This window comes from Capronia epimyces (genome assembly GCF_000585565.1).
Source record: "Capronia epimyces CBS 606.96 chromosome Unknown aczIQ-supercont1.1, whole genome shotgun sequence".
In the NCBI taxonomy this organism is placed as follows: Eukaryota; Fungi; Ascomycota; class Eurotiomycetes; order Chaetothyriales; family Herpotrichiellaceae; genus Capronia; species Capronia epimyces.
The window spans coordinates 1,551,535-1,570,399 of record NW_006912904.1 but is presented as its reverse complement, the minus strand read 5'-3'; the positions used below and the strand labels follow the sequence as shown (position 1 = coordinate 1,570,399).

At 55.0% G+C, this 18,865-nt stretch overlaps 6 protein-coding genes across 6 annotated transcripts; 4 read left to right on the top strand and 2 right to left on the bottom strand.

Moving 5' to 3' along the window:
• Positions 1-592: 592 nt before the first annotated feature.
• A1O3_00588 (26S proteasome regulatory subunit rpn11) lies at positions 593-1,618 on the top strand (the record flags this gene model as incomplete). Its single annotated transcript, XM_007730738.1, has 1 exon — positions 593-1,618. One exon carries the CDS (start codon positions 593-595, stop codon positions 1,616-1,618), a length of 1,026 nt encoding a protein of 341 aa, XP_007728928.1.
• Positions 1,619-1,836: 218 nt separating this feature from the next.
• Positions 1,837-2,640, bottom strand: A1O3_00587 (uncharacterized protein; the record flags this gene model as incomplete). The annotated part of the gene is made up of 1 exon (XM_007730737.1): positions 1,837-2,640. One exon carries the CDS (start codon positions 2,638-2,640, stop codon positions 1,837-1,839), a length of 804 nt encoding a protein of 267 aa, XP_007728927.1.
• Positions 2,641-3,145: 505 nt separating this feature from the next.
• A1O3_00586 (uncharacterized protein) lies at positions 3,146-4,915 on the top strand (the record flags this gene model as incomplete). Its single annotated transcript, XM_007730736.1, has 2 exons — positions 3,146-4,267; positions 4,319-4,915. 2 exons carry the CDS (start codon positions 3,146-3,148, stop codon positions 4,913-4,915), a joined length of 1,719 nt encoding a protein of 572 aa, XP_007728926.1.
• Positions 4,916-6,072: 1,157 nt separating this feature from the next.
• A1O3_00585 (uncharacterized protein) lies at positions 6,073-9,743 on the top strand (the record flags this gene model as incomplete). The annotated part of the gene is made up of 2 exons (XM_007730735.1): positions 6,073-6,308; positions 6,371-9,743. 2 exons carry the CDS (start codon positions 6,073-6,075, stop codon positions 9,741-9,743), a joined length of 3,609 nt encoding a protein of 1,202 aa, XP_007728925.1.
• Positions 9,744-10,313: 570 nt separating this feature from the next.
• On the bottom strand, positions 10,314-13,009 carry A1O3_00584 (uncharacterized protein; the record flags this gene model as incomplete). Its single annotated transcript, XM_007730734.1, has 5 exons — positions 10,314-10,333; positions 10,467-10,788; positions 10,896-11,307; positions 11,366-12,789; positions 12,887-13,009. 5 exons carry the CDS (start codon positions 13,007-13,009, stop codon positions 10,314-10,316), a joined length of 2,301 nt encoding a protein of 766 aa, XP_007728924.1.
• A 2,319-nt stretch (positions 13,010-15,328) lies between these two features.
• On the top strand, positions 15,329-18,161 carry A1O3_00583 (uncharacterized protein; the record flags this gene model as incomplete). The annotated part of the gene is made up of 4 exons (XM_007730733.1): positions 15,329-15,564; positions 15,728-16,572; positions 16,664-17,186; positions 17,369-18,161. 4 exons carry the CDS (start codon positions 15,329-15,331, stop codon positions 18,159-18,161), a joined length of 2,397 nt encoding a protein of 798 aa, XP_007728923.1.
• Positions 18,162-18,865: the final 704 nt, after the last annotated feature.

Here is an 18,865-nt window from a genome sequence, read left to right as displayed (position 1 = left end):
CTATATTTCACGGTGGGGGAGTAGATGACGACAAAGTTGAGATAGAGAGGGTTTGGATAGCGTGCCTGAGATGAGAGGCTCGAATACTAGCATCTAAGCAGTCTTCGGCAATGCAAAAGATATCTGAGGATGTTGTTCGAGTCAGAACCGAGATGAGACGAACCTGCTGGCTTCATGCAAAAAGAGAGAGAGAGAGAGACCTCGAGATATGTACATAGTAAGAAATGGCGTCTCCAACTTTGGGCGGAGATGCCGCTAGCAGTTAGTGGCCACTTTGTAGGGCCAAGTACTAGGTCGTCAGCAGCCAGGCCCCAGGAACGCGCAGCTTACCATCTTAGATTTCATCAAGCGAACAACTACTTCAACTGCATCTTCCTGCTGGCTATCTGTCCTCAGGCACTCCGCAGCCCATTGGCAATAATAGTTCGAGCTCCTGGCATCTAACTTGATACAATTCCTGTCTTCACAGACGGGTTGATCCCTTCTGATATTCCAATTTGCTGTCCGCTCCGGGCGCTCTACCGCCCGAACCTGAATTCCCATCTCCTCGTTCGGACGACTTTCTAGCCTATTTGCTCGACGACATTCGACAATGGATCGGTTCAATCGCATGCTCGCCGCGGCGCAAGGCTTGGGCATAGGCCACGGAGCCGCCCCCGGGCAGGATACAAACCTTGTCGATAACTCCGAGACAGTCTATATCTCCTCTCTCGCTTTATTGAAGATGCTCCGGCATGGCCGCGCAGGTGTACCCATGGAAGTGATGGGTCTGATGCTTGGTGAATTTGTGGACGACTTCACAGTTCGAGTTGTTGATGTCTTCGCCATGCCTCAATCGGGAACATCCGTCAGCGTTGAATCCGTCGATCCTGTCTTTCAGACCAAGATGATGGACATGCTGCGTCAGACCGGAAGACCAGAGACAGTGGTGGGATGGTACCATTCTCATCCCGGGTTTGGCTGCTGGCTGTCGAGCGTCGATATCAACACACAACAGTCCTTCGAACAACTCACCCCTCGAGCTGTCGCTGTCGTCGTCGACCCCATTCAATCGGTCAAAGGCAAAGTCGTTATTGACGCCTTTCGCCTGATTAACCCACAAACAATGATGATGGGACAAGAACCTCGCCAAACTACATCAAACTTGGGTCATCTGAACAAGCCGTCCATACAAGCCCTTATTCACGGCCTGAACAGACACTATTACAGCATTGGAATCCAATACCGCAAGACAGGTCTAGAAGAAAACATGCTGATGAATCTACACAAGAAAGTCTGGACTGAGGGTCTTGAACTTCCACACAGCTTTGTTGACGAGCGGAAGCGCAATGAAGAGGGGCTGCAGCAACTCGTTCACCTCGCCGAGGGCTACGAACGCCGGGTCCGGGAAGAGAATGAATTAACGGCTGAGCAACTCAAAACCCGATACGTGGGCAAGGTGGATCCGAAGAAACATATCGAAGATGTCGGTCAACGATTGATTGAAGACAATATTGTGGCAGTGTCAAGGCAGATGATCGACAAAGAAGCGAGCGTCGCAAAGAAGGCAGCACAAACGAATGGCCACGATCACCGCAATGGTGATAATGGCCTGATGGATGTGGACGAGGAGCTATGAAAATGCCGAGGAGAAAGGCAGCGGCTTGACTCGGTTCAGTTTGTAACTTGTATCTACAGATATCACGGCATGCACGGCGTTTGGCTACATAAAGACAGACAGGTATGGACCATGTCTAGGTCTCGTCTAAGGCACGCACGCAGGCACGATGCAAGATCGGATCATTCACAAGTGGACGTATGCTCGTCAATGAAATTCATTAATTCATTAGCCTCATGTCATTGCCAGAAGACAGGCCTCAGGCCTGCCGGAGTGGCAAGTGTCTTTGTCGGTCCTAACGTACACATCTTCCCTTTGTTCTCAGCCTCAGCAAGCAGCCTTGATACAAGAGGCCCTGTGCTGTCAATGCCGGGATTCCCATCCATTTCCAGGGCAGTAAGATGCGGCATAGCAGCCAGAACCTCGGAGAGCAAGTCCCCACAAAAGTCGGTGTAGAAATCATACGAAACCCTGTATTTTTCAAACATGGGGAGACTCGGATCTAGTTCGACGAAAACCTTGAGCGTTTGGACTGCAGAGAGCCTTCCTAGACGTCTCGCCAGCAGTTTGCTTACGCGCCAGGTCTTGGGCGGACTGGTCCAGCTCGATCCTACCACCATTTCCAGCTTAGTCACCATGGAGCGGTACATTGGTCGCAATTCTTGGATGACTGGGGCCGGGGTAAAGTCCTGGAGAGGAAAGATTCTGAAGCTCAGTGAGCTGTATAAGATATATGACGCCTCTTGGTGCACCTTCTTGCTTACGGCAAGGATGGAAGTGCGCCTCTTCTTCCCGCCATCAGCTCCTCGGTATCCCAACTTGCTGAAGAGAACGAGGCTGTAGATCCGGTTACGGATCTCTGCAGGTAGTTCAAGAAAGGGGAATCGTTTCCCCATTGGGACTTCTTCATCGGCTTGGTTGGAAACAGGGGACAGGTTCTCATCATTGTGTTCCTGTTTCAGAGCCCTTTTCGCTTTTGTTCTCACTCGATCCTGCGGGATCGGAAACGCGTTGACAAGGCCATCTCGCCAGGACGGTGGCATTGGAAGGGATGGAGGTTTGGTCTCCCAGACCGGAGACAGTATTGCACGTAGAATTCAGGGTCGAATTCGGCCGTTTAAACACTCATCGTGACGGGCGAGAGCTGATTTGTAACGTCCTTACGGGGCGACTTGAAGATCATAGGCAGGCCTCTCGTGCGCTCTTGAGGAGGACGTGTGCATTAGTCTACCCAGCTAATACAACCTGCCGAACATATAGGTCTGTGAACGGCCAGTCAAAAATTCTGGGGGTATCAACTTTCTTTGATGGAAGGAAAGGAAAAGAAGAAGAGAAAATGGAGGTGCGGCAAATGATGGTGAGGGATGCTCAAGCTCTCCGCTTTTCGCCCGCCAAGGCTGGTCACTGCATCAGGCGACTTGGGTCTCCAACTGCCAGTCTTGAAGCCCAAAGCGCATTTTTCCGGAATAAGTCAGAAAAGCAGCAACCGTCTGCCGGACCTTGTCATTGCGTCTCTATCACTAGCTGTTTGGACATGCTGGTTGCAGGATGTTCAGACGCGCAGCTTTGCCTCTAATGAGGCCGCGGCAGTGCCGGCCTTTGATCCGAGAAGCATCTGCGCAGACACAGTTGCGATACTACAGACGAGACCAAGGTCTCAGAAGTGCAGACTACAAGATTCCTAATACAGCCAAAGATGCACAACATGAATCACAGCCCCAGTCCACCGATTCTCGAGAACCGCTACGAAAAGTCCCCTTTACTCAAGCCAATCCAGCTCCGAAGGATGAGCCATCGTCCCAGTCGACGCCTTTTGGCGCCGATCCGACTCGAGACCTCAATGACATCTCTGAATCAGTCTCTCAGGCCAGTCGAAGGTCGGTGAGGGAATACGCTGATTCTCAACCTCCTGCGGAGGAAGCGAAGGCTACACCCGCAGAATCGGCAGATCAACCACATCAGCCTTTACCCGACCTAACTCGAGGCATCCCATCTACGTTAGACGCGGAGCTGAGCCAAGCGAGAGCAAAGCACACGCCTCACGCAAACCCATCGAGCCTGAATATCACCGAAGAACCCTCGGAGGAAGGACCGAGCGGCGGACGAGGAAGAGGTGGAGATGACATTCCTCGGACTGAGTATGTGTCAACTAGTGACCGAAAAAAGAACATGGTCTTCAGATACATGTATATTCTCATGGGAGTTGGGATTGCAGGCTACTCCGTCTATCTGGGGCGCAATTGGGAGTCTGAAGAGGAGGAGAAAGCCCACCCAGATGCTCCATCTGGTTGGGGGTTCAAACCCTTCTACAATCGAGTGGGCGCTCGGTTGGGTTCCACCATGAGCTATTACCGGGACCCAGTGACGACCAAGCTGCTACCAGATGAAGATCCGGATCCCAATCTACGCTACCCATTCACATTGGTGATCAGCCTGGAGGATATGCTCATCCATTCCGAGTGGACAAGAGAGAACGGCTGGCGGATAGCGAAGCGACCTGGCGTGGATTATTTCCTGAGGTATCTTGGGAGTTACTATGAGATCGTCTTGTTCACTAGTCAGCCTATGGCTATGGCGGAACAGGTACTACGGAAGCTTGATCCTTACCAGACAATCCGGTGGCCCTTATTCCGTGAAGCGACGCTTTACAAGGACGGAGGATATATCAAGGTGCGTTCAATGGTGCCTCCAGATGTAGGAACATGCTAACATTGTATCTAGGATCTTGCCTACCTGAACCGAGATCTGAAGAAGGTGTTGATCATCGACACGGACCCGCATCACGTGAAACATCAACCGGAGAACGCAATTATTCTGCCCAAGTGGACAGGGGATCCCAAGGATCAGACGTTGGTCCAGCTGATTCCATTCCTAGAGTACTTGGCGACAATGGGATTTGACGACGCGCGCGAGGTCCTGAAGTCGTTTGAAGGAACCTATATCCCGGCCGAATTCGCTCGGCGCGAAAAGATCCTGCGCCAGAAATTTGAGGCTGAGGCAGGAGAGAAGCGGAAACACAAGAAGAGCATTGGCAGTGTAGCACAATGGCTGGGCCTGTCACAACCTCATCCGGATGCGCTCAGTGCCGATGATACGGGAGAAGGCAAGATGCTCTGGGACCAAATTCGTGAACGTGGACAGAGGCAATACATGGAGTTCGAAAAGAAAATAAAGGAGGAGGGCGAGAAGTGGCTGGCCGAACGAGAGGCGGAAGAAAAGAGATTGCAGGAGGAGGCCATGAAGAACATGAAGATTGGATTCTTCTCTGGATGGTTCGGCGGCAGTGGAAGCGGAAGCACGGAGAGTGAGAAGAAATGAAGGAGGCTTTGACTTGGTTGAATGGATGGAAAGTTTCTGCAGGTGGTTGTATAAAATTAGGACAGGAGTATCAGTATAGTGTTTACAGTACTCGGTACTTGTGGTTGAGTTGGACAGAGAGCGTGCGTAAGATGAGATATCTCCCTTCTTGTAGAAAGAATACAATTTCCCGATGTTTTGAGGCCGACAGGCAACATTAATCAGCGAGCGGTCTTGAACAGAAAGATTCAACGACCTGTTTATATGGACTGCGTACTCCGTACTCCATATGGAGCAGAAAGTGTGTTGAAGTTGAGATGGGCCTAAGGGCCCCTGACACACACTAGCTGGGGTGCCGCTGTAGTCTGATTCTAAGTAAAGAACACCGAGAAGAGAGCAGTCGGAGGGGCATCTTCAAGTGAACGCCGCCTGTCTCTGGGGTGGCCTAGGGGCTGCCTAGGGTCGGTAAGGGCGGCGATCTCGCTTATAACCTTGGACGTAGGCCCCTACTCCCCCTAGCCCTAGGCCTAAGCCGCTTGTGCCTAAGCCCTTCCGGCGTGGCTAGACGTGTAACTGTAACACCGAGGTGGTACGGCGTGCAGTGCCAGTGGCTGTGGCAGTGGAGACTTCCCAGCTACTACTACGACTACCTGTACGTACACTTCTGTCCCCGACCTACAGAATCTCGCTGCACCTCGCTATTAGTACTGCTTTACAAACACGAAAAGCACTTGATCTCAAGGGCCTCCATGCTTAGGCGGAGTTAAAGAAGCTATCCGTACGGTGTACCTATTGTGCTGCATCCTAACCTCCGGTGGCAGTTCCAGCTGTGCGACTGGAGACATACAGTACACATACGCACTTGCAGTTTGATGCTGACCACCTCTCCTCTCATCAACCGCTATATCGTTGCCATCGCCCTCAGCACATCAGCCACGGCTAAATCACAATCCTCCATCGCAGACCTGAACGCTTCGCCGACACGGTTAGCAGGTAGTCGCCTCTCCTCCCTTCGCCGACTGCTGCTGGCTTTCTTGTCCAACCACTGGCACGACGCGTCCAGCTCCATGGCGGCAAGATTCACCAGCAGTGCCATCGACCATGTCATGCTTCATGGGCCTCTCTAAGTAGCGTCACGGTACGGATACACCCATCACTGCCAAAGGCGTCCTTCCACCATGCCGCCCCGGATAATCGTGCGTCCTGCTTCCAAGACCTCGTCGACCGTCTCGGTCTCGTGTGACGAGATCCCCCCTCAGCCACTGGACCCAGCCCAAGATGAGGCTGAGCTACTTGCCTCACATGACCCAGGCCACCCTGGCGACCTTCCCCAGTCTCAGCAGACCAGCGACTCCAATCATCACCGGCCTAAACCCAGTGCTTTCCACAAACTGCCCGTCGAGGTCATTGAGAGGTACTACCACGGTTCCCTACATTGCTTTTGCACCTACCTAGCCGTACTAACAAGGCCGCTAGGATTTTATGGACAGTAGATGCCAATGGCTTTGCTTCCTTGGTCCTGCTGAACCGAGCATGGTACAATGCCGCCCAGAACAAGGAGCTCTACGCTCACCATCTATCACGCTGTCCCTCTTATGCCTTGGCCAACACGGTCATCACGGGGCCGTTTCGCAAAAACGATTTGCTTCGACTGAAGTCAAAGTTTGCCGCAGAGGTCCGTCGCAACCTGTTTGAAGCCTACCTGCGGCCTCGTCAGACTCTCATCAACCTCATCTCCGTCAACGCAAGCTCCTCGGCCGCCTTGCCCGGCGCGGAGGCGTTCCGCTTCTCGTTTTCACCCAATGGTCGGACCATTCTCGCACTGAGTTCATCGAGGATCTATGTCATAGATGCCACCAGTGACATTATTGCGGTGCGCAGAGAATTCAAGACCATGAGGAGGCCTCTCTCTGCCTCCATCACCGACGACGGCTCAATCCTAGCAGTTTTGTCTTCCAAGTATCAGGCCAACATTTACCACCTAACCGACCCTGGCGTTAAGCACTCGCAGGTTCTGGTCATGGACAATCCTCCCCGGACGATTGCTCTTGCCCCAGAAGGAACGGTTCTGGCCGCTGCATATGAAGGCGGTGTTGAGGTATTTTCGTTGGCTCCCAATGCTTTATCTACAGATCGCCGAGCAGTCCGAAGTGAAGGCGTCGACACTCTGAATTTTTCTGGCGACGGATCGATGGTGGTTGGTAGCACTCAGAGTCTGGACGAGCCTTCAGCAGTCGTGATCACTGCGCCCTTCTACACGGAGAATGATCTTCCACCGAAAGAGGTGCATAGCCGGATGTGGACAACACAGATCCTCTTCCCGCAAATCAGCAGCATCTGCAGCCATGCTGAGCTGCTCCAGGGCCACACAGAAGGCGATGCCAACTGGCTGTTCGCCTACGACCATACTCTTCTGACCTACAGAGCCGTACGCACCGATGATACACGAACAGGTGTTGCATACTTTTTAAATCCCACCACGAACAGACGCTTTTCCATGCCAGCACCCTGTACATCCCCCACTGCGACGGCGTGTGGCACTCTTGTCGTAGCAGGCTTCAGTGGGAGCGGACTTTGGATGTATGGCATTCCTGAAAAGTTGGATGTGTGTCCCGACATGGGTTCTGTTGTCGAAAGACACGAGCAGCGGCTTCAAGGAAGGGTTGCGCTCACTTCTGCCACCGGGCACCTCGAACCCTTGATGGCCTATTCCCCTTCGATTTCTGGAAACAGTGACGAGATTGAGGATGATTCCCTAGCTGCCAAAGTGGACTGGCGGGAAAGTTTGTTCGTCAAATGTCAACAGATCCGAGGTCTGGAAGGAGGTACCGCGGCCAAGTGGGTTGAGAAGCCTGACGAGCAGGAGGTTGCCTTCCCGGGAAAGCGTTTGATCCTGGTGGCTCCAGGTGGCGTCGATCGGTTCCTGGAAGAGCTTGGAGACGAGACTATGCCTGTGGATGGGTCACGCGTTTCAGTCCTCGACTTTGACTACTCGCCATCCATGAATCAAGATCGGGAGGTCACCATTGAAGTGGGCGACAATGAGCCGGAACTGCTCGCGGAGCAAATGAGTGATATAGACATCGAAGTCGCGATGGAAAGACGCCGCACTGTCCGGGGCCGAGGAAGAGGAGGTGCGACATCACCATTGGGTCGTTCTGCCACCTCAGCGCCTAAAAGACATGGGTCTCAATGGCCTCAACGAGGCACCGCTTTACGGCCGTCATCTCCTCTTGATGTCGATGCACAGATTTCTCTAGCCGCTGCTCAGAGTCACGACCAGCCACAGAACCCGGCCAATTTACACAGATCTGCCACTGCTGCAGGCTTCACCACTGCGCGATATCCACCGAGACCGCCCCTGTCTACACAACAACAAGATCTGGCGTACATGCCAAACCAGCCCTATTCTCCCAGCAATGGTTGGGAATCCCCGCCACCGCCCTACGCGACGGATTCTCACGGCCCCGTCCACCCCGGTATGTCGCAGGTTTCCCATCCAGCGCAGCTTCGTCCAAACGGAGGCCACGGCCCCTTAGGCATGGCTTTGGGAGGTATCCCAGAAGCTAGACATCTGCCTTACCAGAGCCAGGGTCATCCAATACGGCAGGACTTTGACCCGGGCCAGTTTTTACCTCCAGATCAATATCCGTCCCAAGTTCCTTCTCACTCTCACTCGTCACTACACGCAGTCCCTGGTGTTGCGCAAACAGGACGGTTCGCTGACCACGACGGTTCGTCGGCACCCAATAATCATCCCACCAATGCACAATCGGCTTACGCCAGCTCACCATTCGCGCCAGCTACGCCAGGAGATCCGTCTTCAAGGCCGGGATCTCATGAGGGCCGAGTTTCACCCTTGCAGCCACCGGATCATCCTCCTTTCAGCCTCATCCAGCCGACCCAAGACTTACCTAATGTAGCTCCAACAGCGCAGCCTTCCCTGCCCCTGAAGCAGTCCTCGTTGAATTCGATACCGACTGCTGGGCCGAAATTGCAAGCCCGTCTCAATCATCCTGTCCCACCAATCCCACCATCCGCAGAGCAGATGCCATTACCACAAGAACCCACGGGTCCAGCGATATCTCCCAGGCCTGTGGATCAGTATTCTATACAAGTTCCGGGTGTTCTTGATGCTCAGTACTCAGTTGCTCCTCCCACGCCCAATCAGATGGCCAACCTGAACCGCCGAGTATCACAGACAGTACGCAAGCCACTTCCACCCAAACCCACCACCGGCGACGCAATCCAGAGCCACAACACCGGTGCACGTAGCACAAGTAGTGGATCGGGCGCGCTGCCACCTACTCGCGCCGCTTGGGGTGCTGCTTGTGTATCAGGCTCTCCCTCCTTCCACACGGCCAACAATATTCCGGACGGGTCATCACGGAGTCAATCGCGGGGCAGTAGTCGCTCGATGCCCTTCTCAGCGTCCACTCCGAACTTACACAGTGCGGTAGGGACATACGTCGAGCGACCCCAGATCGGCAGACTCGATACGATTGAGAGCGTATCCAGCTCATACGGACCCGGTGAGCCGGGACCAAGGTCTCACATGGTCACACCTGGAGTAGTTGTGAACCCTGTCGCCCCGTTACGGCAACAATATACCGATATATCTGGCTTTCCAACCTCCCAATCGCAGTCTCCGCAAGTACGGACGCACCACACGGTAGTATGGGCGGGCACTGGGCACAGGCCTCCAGAGATTGAGGCGTCTAACCCTTCGAGAATGAGGAAGGGCTTGAGAAAGAAAGGTGAGCCAGATGCTGGAAGAGTGCAAACCATGCCCATGCCGACCACGGGGGTGGCCTACCCGAAAAAAGAAAGGAGGTGTACTGTAATGTAAGCCGGCCTTGAAACGGCCTAGCAATTGGGAAATTTGATTATGGAAAGCTACCTCCCAAGGGAGAACGAGCGTGCAAGCATGGCTTCTTTTAATATCTACATATATCTTGATTTGCACTCGGTATACCCTGTCCCGACTTGATGCTCTGTGACATTGACTTTGAGGGAATGCAGGCTATGCCAGAGGTGCAAGACAGCTCCTCAACATTGACTAGTCTACAGGATCATGTTGTCTGCTATCATCAGTGTTCCTCACGCGGTGCTTGGGCCGCCACTCCGCCACTCCGGCCTCGTCTCTTCTTCTCGCGAGCTTGGAATCTCCCACAATCACAGCAGTAGAGGACAGAAAAGGAAAGTGGTCGACCTCAATGCTGGCGCTAGTCACAATTCATATGGTACCAAGGATTGGGATACAATATCCGTATGCTGTATCGACCTGGCTGATATCGTAGGATGCCCTTGTGGGATATTATAACACTCATTTCCTGGAGATCTCTTTCTCGAACCTTAAGCCTTTGCCATCATCACCACCCTCATGATCACGGCTGATATGTATCACCACTAACGAATCCTAGCTTACTCCGCCCAGACCTGGATCAATCTTCATCAGCATGACGACGGTGCAACTAATAGAAAGGGGAAAGAAAGGGGCTAAGAAAGAGAAAATGGGGAATGGGAAAGAGGGAAAGAGAAATTCCCTCGACAGCCCGTTCTTGGAACATACCTGCCGCGAACACAAGCGACCATGTCCGACTGACGCCGTCATCAAGCCAAGCCGGGTTGAAAGTGGGCTGGGAGAAGAAGGCCCACGACGCCTTGGGATCGACGAGCGCGAGGTTCTGGTAAAGAATGCTTTTCCAGCCGTCCGTCACCGTGGTCGCAGGCATGACGCCGTGGTCGCCGAAGTAGATGTCCCATTCCTCCTGGACGAATCGCTTGGTGCGGATCAGGCCGGAGCACGGGGTCAGGGGTAGCATCTGGATGCCTTGGATGCAGTAGTCCGGCCCGGCGAACCATTTGGAGTGGTCGCACTTGTTCTCGAAGAGCTATCCGATTGAGGTTGTGTCAGCGGCAGCGGCAGGTGAGGGAACAGCGAAAGGAGGGTAATAAGTCTGAAAAAGGACTTGTTCAGCCCTCTGAGAGTCACACTCACAATCCCCGTGACTTTGTTCCCGATGAAGCTCGGCGGTTGGACATTGTTGGAGCTGTCCATGAGAAAGTAGGTCTGGAAGGCGCGGGCCATGACGGCCAACATGAGATTGCCGCGGGCCTCCATGCTCTTGTCGCCCACGACGTTGCCCCACATCTTGATGGCATATGCGGCATTGCTGTCTTCGGACGTCGACTCTTCGTCCTTGCCGTCGGCGAAGGCCGTGACCCCGTGCGCCCAGGAATGGCCGTGGTACCAGTCGAAGGAGCGCGAGAGGGGGAAGGATGGGTCGTCGGCCACGGGGTTGCTGTAGTCCCGGACGAGCATGTTGACGTAGTCTTTGTTTGCCGCCGTCAACCAGCTGGGGTCGAGGTGGCCGATGAGGGCGGCAGCGTGGACCCAGTATCCGTAATGGCTTGGGGGAAAGTCGAAGTCAGAGAGAGAGAGAGAGAGAGCGAGAGCTCGACACTCACAAATGGTGGTCGTTGTACACGGTGTTGCCAAAATCGGCGTTGAGATCAGCATTCCCGGCGCGGTCTGGATAGCCAGCCACAGACACCACTCCCTTCCACACGGTGTCGTAGGCCAGCGGGTGTGGCTGGCTGTTGTTGACGACGCGTGCAAACGAGCTCTTCAGCTTGGCCAGCCCCGGAGCGGCAAGGTTGGTGTCGCCGAGGAGGGCGGACACCGTGTAGACGGTCCTGGCGCACTTGCAGATTGCCTTGCCGCCCATGTACGCGCCTCCGCTCAGACCGGCTTGGATCTGGGCCTCGAAGTCCTCCAACACCTCGCTCGCCGCGATCGAGCTCACGGCTGCCTTGGCCACATCGGAAAGCGCAAACGGGGTGCCGGGCGTCCAGGGCGCGAAGCCCATGTCGACGGGCAGATCGGGTTCGACCATGGTCCAGGAATCGGCCAGCACCGCGGTGGCGTTGCCTTTGGTGGTGGTCGCCAGCTGGACCGTCGTCGCCTTGCTTCTCGTCCCGCTGTCGAAGCTCGAGACATGGTGAGGCAGAGCAAACATGACCAACGGCGACTGCGCCTGCGCACCGCCGGGGTTTGGGCTCAGGCCCGTCCCCGTCTTGGTCCATTGCACGGTATACTGTCCGGTGGCACCGGTCGTCGATCCCGTGATGCCGGCGTCGGTTGGGTAGACGCCAGAGCCTGCATCGTACATGTGCTCTCCGGCGGCGGCAGCGGCGGATGGATTCTTCGCGACTTGGATAATGCCACTGAAGTTGGGCGAGCCGCGAACAAGGGTGTTGGAGACGAGCTGCAGTCCGGGGTCTGCTCCGGCCCAGTCGTCGGTAGTCACGTACACGATCCAGGACTTGTTGTCTTCCAGCGTCACTTGATATTTGAACACGCCTGGCTTGGGAGACGGGCTGGGAGTGAAGGTGCGGAAGAACACACTGCTCTGGATGGCCGGCTGGAGGTGCGTGTATCGGCCGGTGACGAAGCCCATGCCTTGGAGAAGCGTGAAGGTGATCTTGCCCGCCCCGGCCGCCGCCGACCCCGAACCAGAACCAGGACCATTGCGACACTGGAGGTTGACGTTCACGGAGAAGGCCTTCAGCGAGTCGGTGGTCAAGGTCGTGGTCTGGTCTAGCTCGGTGGCGGACAAGATGATGGACTGAATGCCGACCGGGCTGAAGAAATACTGGTCCGGGCTGCCGGGGATCTCGGGATGGGGCTGTCCAAGCACCTTCTGGTCCGAGTCAATGTGCGAGATGGCCAGTCCAAAGGATGCTGCATTGCCGCCTCCTTTGCTCCAGGAAACAGAGTAAGGATGCGTCCAAGTCGGCTGGCTTTGGTCTCCGAGAAGGAAGTTCGCGTAGAACTTGTTGGTGGCGATCGGGGGGTGGGAGTTGGGGTGGGAGTTGGGGTTGAGGTTGGTCTGAATCAAGACCGCCGTCAGCTGAGCTGCGCTCCCATTCAATGCTGCTGCTGTACGGAGTAGACATGGTGGGCATTCATCAAGAACAAGAACTTACAACCCCTGTGGGCTGAACTGGGTTGTCGCCGCGAGGTGGGATTTGACTGGGGAGCCCTCCACCCACGGGTAGGAAGACATCTTGGGCCGGTCCGGGTCCGGGGATGGGATGTTGGGACGACATTTGGACGTCCCAGGCACTGGTGAGTGGTGAGTAGTGAGGGGTGGGTAGTGAAGTAGTGAAGTGACCTGAGAGAAACTATGATTTGAGGATGGGGATGACGATGAGGCTGGCAAGAGAAGTCAGCCACTGGACGCAAGATATACCCTTCTCCTAGTATCACGGAACAAATTGTATGAGTTCAGGCTCCAGCAATGACTGCGGTGATGTTTTCAGAAAGTCTGGTCTGACTGCGCCGCTGTGCCCATATATCATATGTGCGTGCGGCCTTGTCAGGGGGAGCAGGAGCAGGAGAGGTTCAGCTCAGCTCAGCTCAGCTCAGATGCGGGAGGGGTTAGAGGGAGTCTCGTATCCAAAGCAGGCTGAGGCCTTGGGCTTCGGCTGGCTTGATTAGCTGGCTCCCTGGCTGGCTGCTTGGCTCGACATCCCTGGGCAGTGGGCTTAGAGGCACATCTGTTCCCAAGCTTACAGTAACTTCGTCCCATGGGTCTGCCTCCTACCTACCTGACTTCCGGTCGGTCGACTTGGGACCTTGGGCCAACCTTGACAGAGGGACGTGGGGAGAGGGTGGCTTGGGTGGCCTAAGGCACAGGGCGGAGGGTGGAGTACAGGTTGGCGGTGAATCCAGACTCCTAAAAGCCATCATTCTCGGCCTGTGGCTCACGTCTCTCCCATCTTGGGACTCCGCCTGTTTGTCTTGCTCCTGCAGAGAAGCCTGTCGGAAGCCTAGGAGTTCGTACTAGTAGTTTGTTATTTGTTCCACACTCTTGGCAGTGCATTCGTACCTATACGACGGGCTGGATGGTCCAGATGGTCCAGATGGCAAGTTGGAGGAGGGAGGAGGCATGGCTTGACACCCCTTACCTGTCCCGTTCAGCACCTTTTCTCTTTTCCCTCGCCACTCCGGCATGGTGCAGTGCAGCCAATGAAGCAACAGTGTGTAAGGTAAGGTCCTGTCCCTTCTTGCCGGTCCAGCTGATCACTGGTCAATCAACCATCGGTCGAGACCTCCTTTGCCAACTTCGAAAGCAGGGATATCCCGTCCCGTCCATGTTCGTCAAAGAAGGCTGCATCCAACATCCTATCCTTTGTCGAAAGGAACCACGGATATCCTTGAGGGGGCGTCGGACAAAGGTAATGACGTGGTGGGACCCTCAAAAGGACAAAGAGACAATGCATTGTCCGTAGCGAGTATTAATATCTACATATGTACCTGGCACCTGGCACCTGGCCCCTCGCACCTGGGACACGGTATGCTCATATTTAAAACTGACTACTACACCCCAACATCGACCTTCAACCCAGCCTTGAATCGAGATGCGCACATCTGTCTTCACCCCCGCCCTTCTCCTCGCCGCCAGCACCTGTTGGCAGGCCTTGGGCGTACTTGCAGTGCCCCATCCACTACCACTACCACTACCACTACCCTCCGTCCCGGCCGGCCTGTGCAGGCAACCGGGCCAGTTCGTCTGCGTCTCCGACACGACGTTTGCCCTCTGTGACGCCAGCCTGCACGGCGTCGAGCAAAGACTGGCGCTGGGCGACAATCGCTGTCTAGGCCGCGGATACTATGTCCATCCACCACCGCCTCCCAACCCAAACGGCCTGCCCCAGGTGATCCCGGTCAACCCCTAGACCGCTTCCCAGCTCTCTGGACTCTGTAGTTGTCATCTAGGTATTGTTGATATTAGGCAACTTCTCTTTCGTCTTTCTTTCAAGCGGCAAGGCTGGAAAAGCCGTGGCTCAATAAATACCGCAAGCGAAAGTGAAAGTGAAGATGGGGATAAATACCTACCTACAATTAGTATATTACATCTTTTCGTCTGCGGCGGTCAATTCCCGTCATTTGGCTGGTTCTTCGTCGGTCAGCCCAGTATATTGCCTGTCTGACAGCGGCATTATTTGTCCACTCTCGCCTCGCGCCTGCATCGGTCTTGGCACTATCAACGTCAACTTGAACGTCTCCTTGTTTCTTCTTTTTCTTGTGTATAACGACGACCACTGATTATCACCATCTCCATCACCATCACTATTACTATCACTACTACCATCCCTACTACCATCCCTACCATTAATACTATCCCTACTACCATCCCTATTATCTCTGGGCTTGAGGCTGCTGCTACCCATACTGGAAACTATCGCCTTCGACATGCGGTACGACAACTGTAGAGACCCGGATGCGGGCATCTTCTGATCGGGATCAGGCCCCCAACACTGCCCTGCCTCGCATTGGGCTTCTGTGTCACCGTGACTTCACCTTCACCTTGGATCTAGACCCAGACCCGGTCGGCTTGACCAACAAGATCTGGAACCAGAACCATGGCGGCTCGTGTCGCTGCTTCCTTCAACCGACATGTCCGCCCAAACCTCCCCACGCCCTCGCTCTCCTTCATCAACCTTCACTACTTGTATTTCGGGGTCACGTGCCTGCTGGCCAGTGTGATATTCTGGGGTTCCTCCACCCCGGCCCGGTCCGTCTCTTACATTGACAGCCTGTTCCTGTGCATCTCCGCCATGACCGAGGCGGGTAAGTCGGACATGACCCCTTCGTTGATGTGACCCCTTCGTTGATGTTGGTGGTAATGGTGATGGTGATGAATCTTGCTGACTGGACTCGTCCTTGCAGGTCTGAACACGGTCAACCTGTCAGAACTGTAAGTAGAGGAGGATGCCACTTCTAGCCTAAGGGCGGTACACTGACCTGACCGGGACCACCAGGAATACATGGCAGCAGGTGATCCTGTTCCTCCTCATCATCATTGGCTCGGCCATCTGGGTGTCCATCGCCATTCTGCACATCCGAAAGCGTGCCTTTGAAAAGAAGCTCGCCGAACTCGCAGCCCGACGACGGAAACGGCTCCAGCGGCCTCGCTCGCTCAGCTTCTCCTTTTCCAGACGCAAAGCAAACACGTTTGGTCCCGATCATGAGGCCGCTGTCGCCTCCGGAGCAGTCCGTGGCCGTGCCATCCCCAATCGCCACGGAATTGACGAGCACAAGGACCTCGACTCAATGGACCGCCGTCGGTCAGCGTCTGGCGAAGCACTGGAGATGGAGAGGTCAAAGTGCGCGAGCGGAGTGGACCAAGACAGGAATCTAGAGCCGAACCTTCACATCCGATTTCCCACCGACCTTCCCGCCGGCGACCACGGCGACCATATCCTTCGTCCCATCAGGCGTCATCGATCGAGTTTCCTCGAAGGCCACGGGGTGGGTGCGGTCGGGCTTGACAGGCATCCTCGAAACGCGCGGCCTGTCGACCACCATGCGTCCACCGATGGAGTCGGAATCATGGTCGAGGGTGACCACGACGAGGACTTGGCTGCCCGGCGCCGCAATCCGATCAACAAATATCTCGATACGGTCAACGGCTATCTGGGGCGAAACAGTCAGTTCCATCATCTCAGCGACAAGGAAAGGAAGAAACTGGGAGGGATCGAGTATGATGCCATCTGCCTGCTCTCATGGGTGGTGCCTCTCTACTTTGTGCTCTTCCAACTCCTGGGGGCTGTGGGGGTCGGGGCCTGGATCAAGCTCAACCGGCCCGGAATAGCGTTGAGGAACGGTAAGGAACCCCCACTCCCTACCGGGTGGACTACTACTACGGTCGTACGTCTACACGTCCGGCAGCACGACACTTAATGATGCAAAAACAGGACTTGACCCGTTCTGGACCGGGGCCTTCTACGCCATTTCCGCCTTCAACAACTCGGGCATGGCGTTGTTGGATGCAAATGCAACCGCCCTCCAGACGAGCTACTATGTCCTGCTCACCCTGAGTCTCCTCATCCTGGCGGGCAATACCTGTTTCCCGCCGTTCCTGAGGCTGATCCTGTGGACCATGAAGAAGCTCATCCCCCGACGCTGGGACTCGCCACAGTGGCAGGTGCGTCGTCGCACCTTGAATTTCTGTCTCGACCATCCACGACGGGTCTATACCAACTTGTTCCCGAGCGCGCAGACCTGGTGGCTGGTTTGCGCCGTCTTCATGCTCAACGGCATCGACTGGATGGCCTTTGAGCTGTTGAACATTGGCAATCCCACCACCCAGTCGATTCCTCCGCATTATCGCGTTCTGGACGGCCTGTTCCAAGCCTTTGCCGTCCGGAGCGGTGGATTCTACGTCGTCAACATCTCCGGACTGCGGTCTGGTCTGTTGGTGCTGTATGTTTTGATGATGTAAGTATCACGGAACATCCATCCATCCTTCCATCCTTCCAGTTCGGACCGAGCCAGTTACTAGAATATCAACTGGAGCCCAGACTCTGGTCCGCCGGCTACCAACCAACGGTTGTCGTAGTACTATCTGTAGCATTTGAAATCAGTTCTACGCCCCACAGCTGACCTCCCTCCTTTCTCAGGTATATCAGCGCGTTTCCCATCACCATGACCATCCGCAACACCAACGTCTACGAGGAACGGTCCTTGGGCCTGTACGCCGAAGAGCTACCGCCGCCGCCGCCGCCCACCCGAGCAGGCGACAGTGGCCGGCCCGTCTACGGCCACGACCACGACCACAATGAGAAAGCCGACCCGCGCCGCAACAAGCTTCTGCACGGGCTGAGGCAAACCATGACCATGACCATTATGCACGCCCCAACATCGTCGTCGTCGTCGTCGCCGTCGCCGTCGTGGACCCGGCAAGATTTCGTGCGTCAACAGCTCCGCGGCCAATTGGGCCATGATCTGTGGTGGGTGGCACTGGCCGTCTTCATCATCACGGCCATCGAGACGGGCCAGTTCGAGCGCGACCCGGTGGTATTTTCCACCTTCAACATCATTTTCGAAGTCACCTCCGCCTACGGCTGCGTCGGCATCTCCACCGGTGTGCCGTGGAACGCCTACTCGTTCTGTGGCACCTGGCACACCGCCAGCAAACTGGTACTGTGCGCCGTCATGCTGCGCGGCCGACACCGCGGCCTCCCCGTCAGCATCGACCGCGCCATCCTCCTGCCCGACGAGAGTCTGGCCTGGGCCGAGGAGGAAGACGCGCACAAACGTCGTCCCAGCTTTCATGCCGGCACCGCCCCGCCCACGCGAGATGGCATGCCGGTGCTGAGGTCTCGCACCGTCAGTCTCGGCGGTCCAGGTCCGACTATCCATCCTGCAGATGAGCATCACGGTGATGGGCGTGATGTAGGTGACATGGTGTGAAGGGACGGCGGTGGGCCAGATCGTCTCGTCTCGTCTCGTCTCATTTCCTATCGTCGATTTTTTCGGGGTGGATGGTCTCTTATTTTCCAATCTACAAGTGACTTGTACAGCTTAACTCCAGCGGGCATCAAGCAGTCAACGCTGGTCTCTGGCTTGGTTGTCGGCTCGTTTCCTTTCCTTTCCTTTATTCCCTTGTTGTTAGATTATTCCCTTGTTGTTAGAGCTTAGAAGCAGCCTGTGTTGTATTGGTAGTCAGTCAGTCCCTTTTGGTCAATTACATCCATAGCTTGTTAGGGGTTAGGGGGTTGGGTTTTGCTTTTCTTTTTGTTTTCACTTTATCCATTGTTCATTTAGCCTTAGCCAGTTGCATCCTGCATCCTGCATTCTGCATTCTGTATTCTGTATTTCATGTCGTTAACGTTGCATGTAGATTAGGTTAGTGAGGCCAGCCTCCTTCAGCATCAAGTTCGAGTTCGAGTTCGAGTTCCTCTCGGCGACGGCGTCGGTGTCGGGTCGCGTGGGTGGAGCATCTTATCGCCAATATCACCCATACCTCCCCGTTGTAGGGTTATTCCATTCCATTCCATTCCATTCCCAACAAGAACAAGTACAAGAACAAGAACAAGAACAAGAACAAGAACAAGAACAAGAACAAGAACAAGAACAAGAACAAGAACAAGAACAAGAACAAGAACAAGAACAAG